At 36.4% G+C, this 17,781-nt stretch overlaps 1 protein-coding gene across 1 annotated transcript in view; it reads right to left on the bottom strand.

Moving 5' to 3' along the window:
• LOC120414327 (nephrin) overlaps nucleotides 1-17,781 on the bottom strand; it is a 258,628-nt gene that overhangs the window by 222,631 nt on the left and 18,216 nt on the right. Inside the window, exon 2 of the mRNA XM_039575467.2 lies at nucleotides 9,095-10,287. Within this exon, the coding sequence (XP_039431401.1) occupies nucleotides 9,095-9,242 (148 nt within the window). The 5' untranslated portion in view covers nucleotides 9,243-10,287. The remainder of the gene's footprint in view (nucleotides 1-9,094; nucleotides 10,288-17,781) is intronic.

Raw genomic sequence — 17,781 nt, 5'->3', positions numbered from 1 at the left:
TTTTTCTTAAAAACTATATCAGCTACTTTAGTGATGGTACATTTAAGTAAATCTTTCCCAGTTCCTGAGGGGAACACCCTTGAAGAGTATCGGGGCCGGCATTTACAAAGCGGATTCAGTGGCAATTTAATTCTCAACTCAATGTTAACATTCCATAGGTTGCCTCCCTAAGGTGTCGTGATAAGGTCCAGTTTGTGACGATACACTACCTTCCCTTTACTAAGCAATCGAATCCAGAAGGGAAAAGATCACCAGTTGTGTTGGTCCGAGCCGGGATTTGAACCCCGATCTACCGCTTACTAGGCGGGAGCGTTACCACTAGGCTACGTGGCTCGGTCAATAATGGTACATTTAGCGTACAAATAAAGTTTGAACATCTTAAATATGATTTTAACAAGAAAAACTATGACTATCAAAGTCACCCCGGAATTAAAACTAAGAATTTTTAACGTAACTATTTTTCTAAACATTTTTAAAAAAACTTTTTTTTCCGAAAAAGTGCATGGACTTTGTGTGATCTACCCCAGTACATGTTTTAAAAATAATAATCTTGAGAAAAACCTTACCTGTTGGAAAATATTCTAAAAACAAATCGAAATCCTATCAAAGTCACCCCAGTTTACGGTACCTATCTTGAAGAGCATTTGTAGAATTCCTGAATTTTTTTGTTACTTGGGATATCATTCTCTTGAATATGAAAACATTGGAACATTGGTACATTTTGCCAAAAGCAATCCAAAAACCCTGATGTAAAAAAACGAATGTTGTTTTTAGCATTTAGTCAAAGTAATAAAATATTTAAAAATATATTTTATGATTCAAAAAAATAGTATCAAAAATTCAACAATATATTAGTAACTATCGAACCTATTTTCAGAGTCAACAAAAAAGTTTTACAACTAATTGCAACACACGTTTTGAATGATAGCGTTTGACCATTATTTCAAACTCAAGCCGAAACGTCGGACAACTTCAAACAACATAATCGTTTGATCACTTTTTTTTTAATTGACAACATAAAACAACAATTGTACTACAACCGTTGGTGTTAAACCAAATTGTAGTAATCGAACCGAAGTCGCTCGGAATAAATTTACAGAAAATTTCCCCCGAAAAAGCCAACAGCTCCATCCCCAAAGTGGGAAACCAATAACACGGCATCGAACGTGCTGCATAATTCCCACAACGACGGCACCGGAGATGATTATCGAACCAATGTAGCAGCATATTGCCTGATGCTTCTGGTTTTATAGAACCACTGCTGCAGCCGGTATTAAAATTGTTTCTGATGGAAGAACAGCATCAGCAGCATCATCCGGGGAGGAAACCAGAGACCGAGATGATAAAACTCATCGATGCTGATGGCGTCTGTGTCGGTCGGAGAAAATTGGACAGCTCTGGTGGGAATTATGCGGCAGTTTTCGGCTTTTTTTCAGGCCACACCAAGCTGAGTAGGTTCAAAAATGTCCGTGTTATTCATGCCACTTAACCCCCCAACCGCACCAACGGAATTACATTGTGCTGGTCTGGTTTCCATCTCACGATTGCACTGTGATGATTCCATTAAAAAAAAAGTCCATTTTTCCTTATCTCAACAAGACGAGTAATTGAAAATTCAGTCCTGAACATCTTTGCCAGCGCGCGGCTTCATATTTTCGACAAGGAAAGGAACAAACCCTTTTTCCCCGACTTTTCCACTTTCCCGAGCGTCAATTTTCCCTTCACGGAAGCCTAAAGCCGACGACGACGAAGACCCATTTCGAACTCAATCTGCGTCTTATGGTTGCGGATTTTCCCCCCACCAACGCAACGCTTCTTCAGCTCTTGGAAAAGCAGATTGCGCCTTTTCTCGGGATGCAGAAAATCTCGTCAGATGCTGGTGGAAATGTGGGTGGGGGTGGTCCCCGTCGGAAAAAGGAAGTGGACGTGACTTCCAGCAGTTCGTTCGTCTTTGATGCCTTCCAAGTCTTGCCGTTCGCTTCGCCGAGATTCTTGAGTGAGTTACAAGCCACTTGAGTTGCGTTTAATTGCCCGCTGGAGTGACTGAACTTTGCCAGTTTTAGTTTGCTTTTTCACTGACCCTTCAAGTGGTAATAATGGAGCCAAGAGTTGATTTTCTTTTATTGCTGGAACAAGGAGGCATCCTTTTGGGGTGGAGATTGTCGGCCAATATAATAGAATGAAAAAGCAGTTAAGGGAATGATTCGAGGAAATCCAGCCAGGGGACCCCAATAAAATGCAGTAAAATATGACCCACTAAAGTGAAATGGGCATGAAAATCAATGAAAGTCGGTGAACAATCACAATTCCACTCCAAGCCCGTCGGCGGCATCAAAACTAAAAGAAAGATTCGAGAATCCCACGGACTAGGACGAAGACAAACGGGGCTTCTAATGAATTGAGTTTCACACGGAGAAATTTCTCGCTCTCCTCAATTGGTCGTTGAGTCGCCGCTCGGTGAATGAGATTTGGAAAACGAAGTTAGAGACGGAGAATAACAGATGAATAAATAACGTCGATGTCGGCGAACGGAAAAAAGAGTTCTTCAACGCAGCTGTCCAAGAGAAAGGAGAAAAACAAAAACATCTCGGATTAACCTCCTACAAGACAAACAACTTCTGAGCACCGGAGACACGCTGCTGACTTACCGAGTTAAGTGAAGTGGAAGCAACACCCGGACAAGAGAGGACTTAATCTGCTTAAAGGATCATGACAAAATTCAACGAGACAGAGAGTCAACCTTGGTCACACATATCCCGTGTGAGGAAGCTGTGCTACACCGGAATCGATAGCGATTTCTCAGCAGTTTTACAATTTTTCCCATTTGAAGCACATTTTTTTCTGTAAATATCTTCAGGAAAAACAATGACGGATCATGCTGGTACGGGGCAGGGGTTAAGTCAAACAAATAGCTTCTCCCTTTTGGTATGACTTTGTTGGGATACCTCTCGATGTGGAAGCTTTTCTTTGATCTCTCACCTCTAGGGGAAGCTTTTGTCGAGCACAAACAAGGACTCGACGTTTTGTCATGAATTGTGCAGCATATTCGCTGAAGGTGAGGTTAAAGTACACACAGCATAAAAAGGAATATCTCAGCCGGCCTCGTGGAAGGATGCGCGCTTGTCTTATGATTTTAGCTGACGGTGACATCTTAATTAGAAATGACCTTTTGTGCTGCAAAGAGCACGAGTAAGTCAAAAGGGTTTGTCTGCAGGATTGTGTCCGTAATTTTGATAATTTTTGAAGAAGGAGACAACAGCTTCCTTGGTTAATGTGCGCACCCTTAAAAAAATCCAAATCACTTTAGAGCAATTATCCGAAGGCCTTAGACAAATTTAACTTCGGATAATCGAATCACGAAAAAAAATCGATGCCTAATTTTTTATTTTCGCGCTTAAGTTTGACCCCTAAACTACGTTAAAGTGATTTAAAACTTTTAAATTCAAGATGGCGGCCAATATGGCGGTGTTGAAGTATTGAAAAAATACATTTTATTATTTAGTAGGCAATCAACTATTCAAATTTGACTAAAATGGGGTTGCAGAACTCGAATTTGATGTTTAAAACAAGAAAAAGAAAAACACGAAAAAAATATTTTTTGTTCGTAATTCGATTATGAAAATCCCGTATAAACCTTCGGGTAATCGAACTTCGGATAATCGAAACTTCGGATAATCGAATATGTACTGTACTAGAGATCTACACTGAAAAAAAAGTACCAAATTCCGAAATTCTAGGAATTTTTCCTCCTTTTCTTATTAAGTAATCCAAAAAACCCAATTACTAAATAAGGAAAGGTGCCAAAATTCCTACAATTCAGGAATTTGGCACTTTTTTTATTTCAGTGTATGACTCGAATCAAGAAAAGCAAAAAAAAAAGTTGATTCGACTATCCAAAGTAAAAAATGTCCGAGGTCTTAATCGAGTCTGGACTGTACTTACATATCAATAGTACCACAATCAACTAAACTGAAGGATTCATCGAAGTAAAGAGGAAAATTGAGCAAGGAAAAATCGCAAAAAAGAGGAGGCAATAAAAGTTAATAGGGGAAATATGTCCATTTTAAGCCTAATAAGCGGTCGTGTTTGAATGATGCTGTATAATCAGGATTGTTCCTTGAAATTCACTAAAACCAAGTACACCAACGAGTAGAGCAACTTTTTGTGAACATTTCTGCTTATTTTCACTTTTATTAAAAGTTATGCTATTCCTTTTACAAGCATTTAAAAAAAAAATTCAAAAATGCATTCTAATCAGTCGAGTGCATTGGGCCACGGCCATTTTTCTATTTTCAGCTTAATTCTTTTTTTCTTCCAGCGCTCTTTTGGGTCTGCTTAGTGCTGCCAAAATTGATGAAATTTTAAGCGAACACTCACGAAAAGTAGCATTTATAGCGAAAGTTTCCTGGCAGCACTTGCTCTCTCCAACAGGCGCTGCACCAGCATGTTGGTGGTGTTGGTGGCCACCCTTTGTTCTTTATTTGCCTTCGCTTCTCGCTCGACTTTTTTCAGCCTTCGATTGGAATGGGTGTTCAAAATTCAAACGTCAGAAGACTTAGCGCGTTTGTTTTTTTGATGGTGCTAGCTAATTATTTACATTTTCGGGATTATTTTTCAAGTGAGTGACTAAGTAATGGTCAAAAGAACATGTTGCCGGTAGTTGGTACACCCAAAATTCAGAATCGAGATAATCGTTCTCTCAAAATTTATTGAGGGCTCAGTGCCAAAATCGATAGAATAATGGTACCAACTCACACCATCATAACAAATGAGTTCATTCGTTAGTTGAGTCAATAAATCTCCAACAAGTGTCATACATCGACTTCTGACTTCTCCTTGGTCACCAAGCTGTGGTGGCCGAGGCAGCTAAGTCATTGGATTGGTTTGTCAAAGGTCTCTGGTTCGATTCCCGTTGTCGACACTTTTGGTTTTTTGTTTGACGGATGAACTTTTTTTGCAAATGAACCTCGAGAGAATAGTTCTATCGCCCATCTCGAGCTGTGTTCTCTGCGTCCGTGAATGGTACCACTATTCTCTCGACTCGAGACCATCATTCTCTCGGACTAGCGCTGCCAGTTTTGGGTGTAGCAATTTTATATCATAAGCGCGTTGAAAGCAGTTAACCTCTGATCTTGCGTGTGGATGTGTGTGCCACCAAAATGATGAGAAATGGTCTCGCAAAATAGAAATCATGATCAAAAGTGCATTTGATCTTTTTGGCCAGTAAATGGCATAATTTTGCATGCTTACTCGAGGCGGTGCTGTTGCTGGTAAGTTTATAGCCCAAATAATATTTTTGGAGCTTTAATCGAGCATCAAACTCTCCATATGACGAAGATAGGTGTTTGATTAGAAAGGGTATATTTCCCCTACAAGGTTTTTAAAGCGATTGCAATTCAACCATAAATTGCTTAATAAAATGTTTCTTATCAGATAAATTATCTCCATTGTGCTCTGTGCTTGTTAGAGAACTTAAAATCCGCAGTGACTTCCCCTCCTAAAAAACCCCAACTCGTTATCTTCATTATTCATAATGGCATCTTTTCATTGCCGGACCATGTTTGCATTCCACTGCAGCTTCTTTCTCGAAAAAGGAAGTCGTGCACAAAGGAAATGCGACAGAAATTAAGAAATAATAACTCGGTCCGGAACAGATCCTTGCTTCCCTTTTCCCAGCGAGTGCAAAAGTGTCCTGCTGCGAGTAAAAGAAGCCACCGACCACCGACTAGAGAAAAAAGAGACCGCATTTCGTTGAGGTCAAACCGGAATGTTGTCCTGTGTGGACACGGGCCACAAGCCTCAGCTGGACAGTTTTTTGTCGTAGTACTTCTTGCGCTCGTCCTTCTCACACTCCTCGTGCTCATTACAACGTTATCAACGGATCTTAAGTGAGTGTGTGCGGGGGGAGGTCAGGAACGAGAGGAGGTTATTCACTAAAAATCTTTTGCGCCAGCAGTCTTTGCAAGGGAAAAGGGACCGAAAAATTGAATTGAAAGTCGTCATCGTCATCTTTTTTTTTCTGCTCGACACCGACTATGGTGACGAAGAAAAAAAGACCCAAATATTCATTCCAGAAGCGCTGTCAACTGGACGTGACAGTTTTCATCGGAATCCTCTTCTGTGGCAAAAGGCAGAGGGCGGAGGCAGTATGAAATCAAGTTTTTACGTTCACTGAAAGGCACTAGTCCTCGCTCGCTCTTTCTCTCGTGTGTGACACTTGGGAGATTAAATGGATTTCTTCCTTGATGGAGGTCTGGAGATGACCATCGGAGTGATTGGACGGTTTTGGCTTATGGGGAGGATTAGCTGTAAATTGTGGATATTTGTGGATGCCTTTCTGGCAGGAATATTCTGGTTTTGTAAATACCTACGTCCAGGAAGTTATTTTCGATCGAATTCCTGGTAACTTGCCATGTAGACAATATGGCATTGAGTTTGTATGTTTTTATAGATTTTTTTTTGTATTTTGTTGTATTGCATTTTTAAAATACTAATTTAAAGAAAAACACCTCCGAATATGAATCGATAAAAATGAGTTTTTCCATGTTTCACCTAATTAGTCTGCGATTTTCAACTGTCGATATCTTTGTGCAATTTTTTGATCATTTCAATTAAAATAATTTAAAAAAAATTAACATTAAACAATTGAACCAATAATTTGCGAGATATCGTCAGATGAAAATTACAGGCTTTTTAAGTAACACTTAGAAAAACTTATTTTCATCGATTCGAATTATTTGTGAGGCTGTATCTCAGAAACTAATTGTCCGATTTTCAAAGTCTCAGAGAGTTGTATGAAATTTTGTCAGCTTTTCAAACTTTATTCCATGAGATATTAGAAAAACAAAAATTTTCAAATTACCGAAAATTATATTCTAAAATAGACTATTGCTTCAAAATGGTTCACGTTTTGAATATACTTTAAAAGTCTCCCGAAACCAGACTTTTAAACATCATGCACTATGGCTCATAAGATGTCTATTTGAATCTCGCAAAACATATTAAAAAACAAGAAAATAAAAAAAATACTTATTTTGAGAATTCAGTTTTGATAAAAAAGAGTTAAATAAAGATACGTGTTAATTTTCTTAAAGCTTCAATTTTTCAGAGCAGTCTAAATTATAATCTACAACTTTGCCGAATCAATCAGAAAATCCCTTCTCAAGATACAGATTTTCATATATATTTAAGTACCCATTTTGTATGATCAGCCAGGAAAATATTATGGAGACTTGCAAAGAAAAACGAATGATATAGGTGTACTGCCTACATAAAAAAAAATACAAATTGAAAAAATATTTGCGAAATTTTAGTTTTTCTTAGGTAGCTTCTTTGAAAATTAAAACGTTTATAATTTTTTTTTGAGTTTAGTTCTTGGCTTTAACCGTTTCCAGTTTTTTTTTAAAGATCATATTTTTGTTGATTTTGGAGTGTTACTGTACTTGCCTAAGCATTTTATTGCAAATTTGTATTGCTCTAATCAATTTATATCATTTTCATATTGATTGTATCAATTTTTTAAGTTTTTTTTTCTAAAATCAGTAACTTATTTTTTAATAGAATTCATATGACTTTCTACATCTTTTCAACCATGGCTCTTTCCTGAAAAGATAATAAAGATTGTTGTTCATCCTTAGTTTAAAAAAACATTTTTTTACAAATTTGTTTTTGCATATCGAAATATTACTAACATGCGAAATATTTATAGACTGGTTCAATCATGCTCAAATAATTATCAACGCAGGAAAATATTTTTGCAAATCCGGCAATATAAAGGAGGGGGAGGGGGTATAAATAAAAAAAAAACATTAAAAAACAATATAAAGGAGGGGAGAAAAAAAAAACATTTTATTCTTAAACCATCCTTCAAGCGAATGACGGATGTCTACATTCTGGTTAAAGTTATCGTTATTCAATAAAGAATAAAATCATACAAAAAGGAAAACTTTGATGTTTTGAAAGTCTTTCAAGATTTTGACAGTAATATCACAAATTAAAATAAACGTATTGTAAAAACATTGTAAAAAAAAACTTTTGCTTTTTAACTATATTAACTGAAAAATATTCAAAAGTTAAACTTTTTATAGTTTGGGAGGAAAATGGTTTGAAATTATCATTAAATTGATAACGATGAGGATACAATTTGTGGCGTAATTTAAAAGTGTAAAAACATTAATTAGAAACACTAAACATAGTTTTTTTTTTCACCAATGAGAGTCACTACTATTGCATTTTTAAATTCAATTTTAGCTCAACTTGTGGACAGAGTCAATTTTTCTGAAACCTTACGATAGTATAAGTTTGTTGCATTCTTTTATTTTAAACGAGATGACTTAATTTTTGAAGTTGAATATCTGTGATTTAGAAAACTATGAAATATCTAAATTTTAATTCAAATTTCAAAAAAAAATTTAACATGATAATTTTTTATGTTGTAATTCCGTCAACCATGAAAATTGTGAGTCCCCTTTTTTCAAAACATTTGATTTTTTCTTTTTTAAGGAAGTTATATTTAGCTTCTATTGTTCTTCGAAAAGTTTTTGTAGATTTCTAGAGATTTTCAAAGGTTATATATGCTGTGGGATTTCTTATGTTTTCCTTTGGACATTTTAAAATAAAACTCAAATTTTCTTTTAAGAATAATGTTATATAGTAAACTATTTTTCTTCAAAATTATGATTTTTTTTTTTTTGGACTCGCAACCGATTGATTCCTCCCTTGACATCTGTTAATTTTTTTGATTATTTCAAAAATCACCTGCCTAAAAAAACTTCAGGAAACAAGATACTGATGAGATTGTGCAAACACAAAATTGATCGATGGGATATAACAGCACAAAAGAACAACTTGAACAATTTTCACACGTCATTAAATAACGCTTCCGATCGTGCAAATCACTTCACACAACTTTGATAACTAATGGGTGTTCCATGGAGTAAGAAGATTAGAAAACAGCTCATCCTGCAGGGTCACATGTGTATTATCCTCCGAAAACAATGGTCATAAATCCCTGTCCTGGCTGTCTTCACAGCAGCAAAAAAAACTTTCATCCCCGTCGTCGTCAAGTTATCAACAACAACAAAAACAAACTCACCATTTTCATCGCCAATGACAGAACCGGCCTGCACGACGAGGGCACTTCCCAGGGCGCTTCGACGGCCCACCTCGCCCAGCTCCAGCATCCCGACGAGACTGATGACGATCCATAAATAATAATACTGCTTTGTCACGTAGATCGCCATTTTTCTTCCTCTTCTTTGTTCACCACTATTAGCTTTTTTCCGGCCTAAGCCCCCCCTCACCAATACACACTCACACTACTCTACACTGGAAAGGTCGTCGTGGTGCAAATGGCACCATACACAGGATGATTTAATATGGATCCTGACCCCGAAGGACGTTTTCAGCGGCTTTGCGGTTCCTTAATCTGGCCCCCTCAGATGCTTCGTTGAAATTTAATGACACATTTTTTCTTCCGTTTCCGCACCACCATTAGAAGGGACATTTCCGCACGATTTCATTAGCACCGGTTGTAGTTTTGCTCGTTTAACCCCTCAGGTGGAACAAGATCCAATTCCGGGAAATGACGATTCTCGGGAGCACATTCGAATTCCAGATATTTCCGGTGCCCGGTTTCACGAACTTCCTGCGGTCAAATTTGCAACACAATCACATCGCTTTGGCCCCATCCGGCCTATTTTCGGCTGGAATTACTTTTTTTTCCTCCACTTTTTCTCTCTCTCTAGCTCAAAACATGGAAATCAAATCAGATTGCCTGATTTTGTTTTCGATCCCGAGGTTGCACCTTTTTTCCCCCACGCTACTTATCCCGGAGAAAAACTCTCAAACAGAATATCCTAGCAGGAAACGTGACCAAAGTTGAACCAGAAGAGTAGGGACCCCCCAAAATCCCACCCAATCCTCCACGGTTGATTAGAGCTCCATTAGGCGCCCGGGCTTAAGGCTGTCCTTATTTTGTGATTTTTTTTCCTTCCTCAATCTTCTTGTTTGTTTTTCCCGGTGTCACTGCCGACGACGACGTCCTTCTGAATATTCAAACATGGTGCAATTTATCCTGCCTGCCTTGGCCTGATGCTGTTTCTGCTGCCGCTGCTGCTGCTGCCAGGAAAAGTGAAACCAGATTTATGTGACCGGGTTGATTAAAATAAATCCCTTTTCTCGTGTTTTTTTTTTTGCTTGCTTGCTGCTGTTCTCGGGGACGTCCTTGTCCGGAATTTGCACTGATGACGGGGCACGGCTTGGTGGGATGCTTCCGAAGAAGTTCAACTGGAAGGGAGAATGGAGAAGATATTCTGTTAGAAGGTTGAATACATTTTTAAAATATTTTAGCTAAATGGAAGCTGGGAAAAGTGGAGTACGCTTCAAGCAAAGAGGTCATCATAAAAAAATGTTGAAATGGAAAAGCATTTCTGTTGACCCTCTATGAAAATTCTAAATCTCCATTGAATATTAAGTTGCATCGAACAGTAAACAATTATAAATTTTCCAAGTAGAGCAATTCTCTACGAAATCGGTCTTTTTTCTTCAATTTTAATTTTGGTATTTTTTAATCCAGCTGAAACTTTTTTGGTGCCTTCGGTATGCCCAAAGAAGCCATTTTGCATCATTAGTTTGTCCATATAATTGTCCATACAAATTTGGCAGCTGTCCATACAAAAATGATGCATGAAAATTAAAAAATCTGTATCTTTTGAAGGAATTTTTTGATCGATTTGGTGTCTTCGGCAAAGTTGTAGGTATGGATACGGACAACTCTGGAAATGATACACGGTAAAAAAAAATTTGCTGATTTTTTATTTAATTTTTTGTCACTAAAACTTGATTTGCAAAAAAACACTGTTTTTAATTTTTTTTTTAGAGGTCATCAAATGCCAACTTTTCAGAAATTTCCAGGTTGTGCAAAAATTCTTTGACCGAGTTATGAGTTTTTGAATCAATACTGTTTTTTCCAAAAATCGAAATATTGGTCGCAAAAATTTTTCAATTTAATTTTTCGATGTAAAATCAAATTTGCAATCAAAAAGTATTTTAGAGCAGTTTTGATAAAGTGCATCGTTTTAAAGTGAAATCCATTTTTAGGTGACTTTTTTTTAAATAGTCGCAGTTTATAATTTTTTTGAATAAGTGCACATGTTTGCCCAGTTTTGAAAAACAAAATTTGAAAAGCTGAGAAAAATTCTCTATATTTTGCTTTCTTGAACTTTATTGATACGACCCTTAGTTGCTGAGATATTGCCATGCAAAGGTTTAAAAACAGGAAATTTGATGTTTTCTAAGTCTCACCCAAACAACCCACAATTTTCAAATGTCGATATCTCAGCAACTAATGGTCCGATTTACAATGTTAAAATATGAAACATTCGTGAAATTTTCCGATCTTTTCGAATTTTTTTTTCATTTTTAAACCAAGACTAACATTTTTAAAGGGCGTAATATTGAATGTTTGGCCCTTTAAAAATGTTAGTCTTGATTTAAAAAAAAAAATTGAAACGCGGTAGAAAAAAAGAGAGTTGTCCGTATCCATACCTACAACTTTGCCGAAGACACCAAATCGATCAAAAAATTCCTACAAAAGATACAGATTTTTGAATTTTCATATATCATTTTTGTATGGACAGCTGCCAAATTTGTATGGAAAATTATATGGACAAACTAATTATGCCAAATGGCTTCTTTGGGCATACCGAAGGCACCAAAAAAGTTTCAGTCAGATTAAAAAATACAAAAAAAAATCGAATGATCGAAATCTGAGAGAACTGCTCAGTATCAAAAATCAATTTTATTTAAAAATTATCAAAGATTGGACCATCAGTTTCTGAGATATCGGCATTTGAAAATTAAGTGCTTTTAGAATGTGACAAAGAGAACTGAAATTATATTTTTCTTTGTTTATTTTTTCTATGTTTTCAAAAAAACGAGAAAACCAATCTTCAATATTTTTAGGAAATGTATACTTCAAAAAAAATTGAAAATTTACGATTTTTCTCAAACTTCGAGTGACTAATAACTCGAAACGACAGTTCTTTCAGAAAAACGTGAACAAACGTTTTTACATCGCAAACAGTTTTTTTTGTATTTCTCCTTGAACATTTGTGCCCAAAGTCAATTAATTTCAAAGAATCATCATTGCGAATAACTTTACGCATGCCAGGAGGCATTTTAGTAAAAAAAAACAGGATGTTGGAAGTTATTCTTCAGGATGCTTCAGGAATTATTGTTGCGCTAAGGTTAGATTAGATTAGATAAGATTACAATAGATTAGATAAGACTAGATTAGATAAGATTTGATTTGATTAGATTAGATTAGATTAGATTTGATTTTTAACAAAATAAAGACTTTTTAATATTTTCGCAAATTTTTAATTTTGGGACCATAAATCGATAGTATCATAATTATTAGGATGTTTAAAACATTTTGTGATACTATTTGCTTCGAAATTTCGAAAATCATGTTGTAGTCAGTTTTTTTTCAGTGAAATGTTGTATGCTTTTAAATTAAATTAAGTTTTTTTCTTTTAAAACTTTTGAAATGCTAAAAACAATGTTTAATACAAATAAAACAGTTGTATAGGGTATAAACTTCATAAATAAAACTTTTCAAAAGGCCCTAAGCGACACTTATTTTGAATGATTCTTGCTCAATTTGCGAATTATCATCAAATGCCAAAAAATTATCATCTGCACCTTTTTAACTACTCTTTACTCTAATTAAACATTGAAAATTCGATTTGTTTTAGTTGAAAAATCAAATAATTGACGTAGGTTGACAAATGCTCGAATTAATCAAAAAAATATCGAAATGACCCCTTGAAAATGAGAAGTAAAAAGTACAAGAAGGAATGATCAAAATAGAGAAAAATCAGAATTCAAAAATATGTGTGTCGAAAAGACAGTCGGTCGAAAGAGAGAGAAAAATACATTAAAATTTTAACAAAGATATGACAAAAGTCACAATTGAAGAATTATATAAATTATTTTATATTCTCACAAAACTATTCATTCTTATATCCGTGAGTTTTCAATTTTTTTCAGCATATTTTTTTCTTAGTTCTGTAATGTTTTTTTCAACCTAAAATTTTCAAAACACATATCAGTTAATTTACATTTAAAAAAAATAACTTCCTGATTTTTTATCGATCTGTGGTCCAAAAATTTCGAAAAAAAATGCAAAGAGTCTAAACGTACCTTATTTGATTAAAAATATAAAAATGAATACACATCAAAACAACACAATGCATTTTGAAAAGTTCACAATCAATCGTACAAGTTTTATAAATGAAGATCATATTTTGAGGCCATCTTTCGCCCTCTAATTTTTTGGGATTTTTTCTTAAATAAGATTAAAATACAATTTGCATAGGCCTCCATTTAAAAATGCTAATTTGTTTAAAAATATACGACTGAAAACAAAATTTAAATATGGTTTAAAGAATTGATATTAAATTGCATCGGTAAGGGAGAGTCATTTCATGTTCCCTTAAGAGTTTCAAGTTCTGCATACTATGAATGTATTTTGCCGCTCTTGTCTAGCATAAACAATAATAAATATTAACAATATTGAGCAAAAACTGTTGAGGTTATCTACGAAGTATTTCCAGCTGTCCATATAGGTACTGCTCCACTCATCTCTCTTGTTTTTACTAGACGTATCAATTTCACACTAGAAAAAACAATCAGTTTAACCTGCCAAAAGCTACTGTAAACATCCTAAAGAGTGTAAATGTTTACATGTGGCGCATCGGTTGTTTTTTCATAAACAGAACGAGCCATCATCAACTTCAATTCACTTTCACAACAGTCATAACTGTTGTGGTTTCGACCAGTTTTTCCAGGGTTTCTCTGGCGATATTTTCTTTAGAGAAAGCATTGACAAGCGTTGAAAAAAGGGTGCCCAAATTTGATCTTTTCGTCAGATTTTATGATACTCATTAAGTTTTTTAATCCATATTTTATAATCACAAAGAACAAAAAATAAGGTTTTTAAACAAAATTCAATCAAATTGTCAAAACATGTTCCAGTTACCCTATTCATGACCTTGCAATTCCAACCGCAGCAACAATTTTCCTCAAAAGTTAGTTTTGCTGTGCGGAGAAAAGCGAGCTCAGCTCGGGTTTATCCACTTTCCACCGCGCGTTTTCCAGCCCCAGTCAGTCCCTCAGCGACGCGCTGTATTTTATTATGATAATTATGAAAAATGAAAATATTTTTATTTACAGCTTTTCCGGGAAGACGCTCGCGCTCGTGCGGGAGAAGAAAAGTGGTAACAAAAAGTTGCAGCGTTGTCAGGACGGGAATTTCGGTGCTAATAATTGAAAAGGGCGGAAAAAAGGGGAGTTGAAATTTTCCGGAAAGTTTAATTTTTATCAAAATTTCACCTTTCCAATTTGTTTGCACTGAATTATGATGAGCAGAGCTCAGAAAGCAAAATGCCGGCAACGCCAAGCTTTCCCAAGCTGAATGTGCACTTTTTCTCAGGCGCGCTCATTCATCTGCACTACACTCGGCTCTGAATGAACGCAATGGCGGCGGCGGTAAGCTAAATCGGATCGTTTTTGCTAGTGTTGTATGGAATATCAAGGAGAACGGATCTGGAAGGATGCTGCTCGTCCTTCTGCGTTCGGTTGATGTAATTCAGACTGTTGAGTCGAGGAGCGCTGCTCGGGCTGCAAAAATGTAAAATAGCCTACGGATGCTGGAAATGGCACAGCGGAAATGTTAAATGAATTATAAACAAATCGGTGGGGTAACGTTTGGGGAAGGAAGTTAATGAATGCTTTGCACTGTTGCATTTTTTCCATAGTATTTAATAAAAAAAAAATACTAAAATGTGGTATCCTGACTAAGAAAATTTTCCACAATTTCAAGTCATTTCTTTAGGGGGTATATCAAAAATGTTTAAAATCAAGTTTGAAATTTCCGGTTTTCAATGAAATCATTCGCTGTGAGACATCATTTTAGCGTAAATTAAATATTTTGTCAAAATTGGTCAAAATTTTCCCAAAGTTTCAGAGGAATTTGATAAAATACTGTAATACTAAAAGAACACCAAATGTGGTGTCCGACCATTGACAAATTCTGCAATTTTGCAATATCAAAATAAAACCTTAAATTGGTATGATACCAAATTTTGCTCTTGCATAATCCTTAAGACACATTTTAAAGGGTCCAGGAATACAAAAAAATGGTATTGATACCAGAAAAGGTATTATTACACATTTCACTTGTTATTTACCCATGCTCGGGGTTTTTTCTGAAAAAGCAAAATTTTATCAAAAAGTCAGCAAATTTTTCTCATCAATATCAACAACTTTTTGAAAACATCAGATCGATCAGAAACTCCGTATTAAGATGCTTAATTTTGAACATTTTGATAGCATTTTTGTATAGACAGTTTAGAAAATTGTTAAATTGTATGTTGAGCCGTGCATAATATGTTTCGTTCAATATAGTTATAAGTTTTCTACCGCATTATTAGAAATCATTTGATTGCATTAGTTTGTTACATTAATTAAGTTTAGACGGAAGCTTAAACTGTTAGACTGTTAGTTAAGCATATTACAAAGTTTCAGCCAAATAACAAATTAAAAAAAAAATCAAATTCTCACATTTTAGAGAAATGATCAACTAAATCAATATTCATATCTTATTCTGTCGATGAATCCCACTTTAACTCTCTCTCAAATGGCTCAAATTTCAAAATGTGCTCACCCCGAACCCATTAAGTGCCTGCTCAAGCTCACCGATTGATAAATCCCACCAAATTTGGAAATGCCCCACCACCATCGCGACGCGACTTAAGCAGCTTCCAATAAACACGCCGTGGCGTCGCATTATGCGCGTGGGTCGTGTTGACTTTCGGCGAGTGAATTTCCGTTGACGATAATGATTATGATGTGCTAATTAAATGATAAGCCGTTAGTGTCAGCGAGTTTCGTCGTCCATTTCTGATCGTTTAACCGCGGTATTAAAATTCTCCGAAATGGACAGATTTGGGCACCTCACCGTCGTCGTCGGCCCGCGCATCCAATTTGGTAAATTGCACAGATTGTCACGCGATGGTGGCATCAACCGGTGTATAATTTTGATCCACTTTGAGCAGACTATGTGGGTGACATTCGATAAGAGGATTTGCTCCGAATTCGTGGCGATCCGTGTCGATGAATTGCATCAATTTGTTATTCCGAGAGCGATTTGTGCTTTGCCTAATTGACTCTTGCTTGTTTGGCAAACATCGGTGCTAAATGTGATCTGTTTATTTCAGAGAACTCTTAGTTTAGCAAACCCAAGCTATCGGCTTTCTATGAAATACCATGATAATTAAGCCTTTTTCCAAAGGCAATTTTTTAAGCTTCTTATATTGTCCCGAAAGCTTTAAGAACGACCCAAAAAGATAAATTCCACCGCAAATGGGTTCAAATAAATTTAAATTATCTTTCGACTTCAAAACAAGGCAACCTGCTTTGTAGCTCCACCTAACCCTGAACAAAAAATTGGAACCATCGGCATGCAACCGAAAAAAAAAGCTCCAACCCAAAGAAAAATCACACCGGCAAACGAACAGTGTAGGCATTTCAAGCTGAGAAATACCGGCAAAGCGACACACACAAACAAAAAATAACCGGGAAAAATCGACTGGGAACAGTGAAAAGGAAAAACTGTGATAAACTTTTTTCGTCCCGCCCACGAAAACCGCACAAAACCGGCCCCGTCCATGCTTCAGGTTCGGGCGGCTTTTTATCTCCGAGACTAGGTAGGAAAGTGTGGAAACTCAAGCAATTGTAATGAAGATTTTCTCCTCGCTTTGCTGAGTTTTTTTTTCCTTTTCTGTGGAGTTTTTCTTTATTTGGCGAATACCATTGAACGTGTGGGACTTGTATTTTGTATTTGTGAAAATGTTTGTGATCGCTGTTTTTTAACTGAACCTATACAGGAAAACACCTTTTTTCATTCGAAAAAATATATACTTAGTCAAATATATAATTAGTTCGCATCGTTCTCTTGATGCGACCAGTCGCATAAACCAGAGTTCCTTTGTTCAAGTGTTTTTTGCTTTCTTTTCCACACCATCGGGTGTGGAATCGAGTATTCGCGTCAAATCATCTAAATTGTGATCAATTTGTGCTTCGCCATCACAACTATGTCTCAAGTGCAAACTCGTGAGAACACCTTCAAGGTGCTTCTATCGAACTTCCCAAAACGCCCAACATTTGAAGAGCTGCACAAGTTTGTGCACGTTAATCTGGCCTTGAGGCCAGAGCAAGTGAAAAGGCTCCAGATCAACCATGCGCAAAATTGCGCACATGTTAAGTGCAGTGAGTTGAAAATCGCTCAAGACATTGTTGCTATGCACAACGAAAAGCACGAGCTCGTGATTAACAAAACCAAGGTCAAAGTTCGGTTGATGATGGAGGACGGGGGAGTGGAGGTCAAAATCCACGATCTCTCCGAAAACGTCACCGATGACGAAATTGTGGCCTATCTTCGGCACTACGGTGATGTCTTGAGCATCCAAGAAACAGTCTGGGGAGAAAAATTCGCATTCCGCGGCGTATCGTCAGGAATCCGGATTGCAAAGATGGTGCTTCGCCGCCATATTAAGTCGTTCGTTACAATCAGAAACGAACTAACTCTGGTCACCTACACAGGTCAACCAGCGACGTGCAGACACTGCACACTAACTCAACACATAGGGATGTCATGTGTTGAAAACAAAAAACTTCTCGGCCAGAAGGCCGACCTCAGCGAAAGACTGAAAAGCG

The sequence above is a fragment of the Culex pipiens genome, chromosome 3, assembly GCF_016801865.2.
Source record: "Culex pipiens pallens isolate TS chromosome 3, TS_CPP_V2, whole genome shotgun sequence".
NCBI lineage: Eukaryota > Metazoa > Arthropoda > Insecta > Diptera > Culicidae > Culex > Culex pipiens.
Note: the sequence above shows the minus strand (reverse complement) of the source record. Positions and strands in the feature narration are given on the sequence as shown.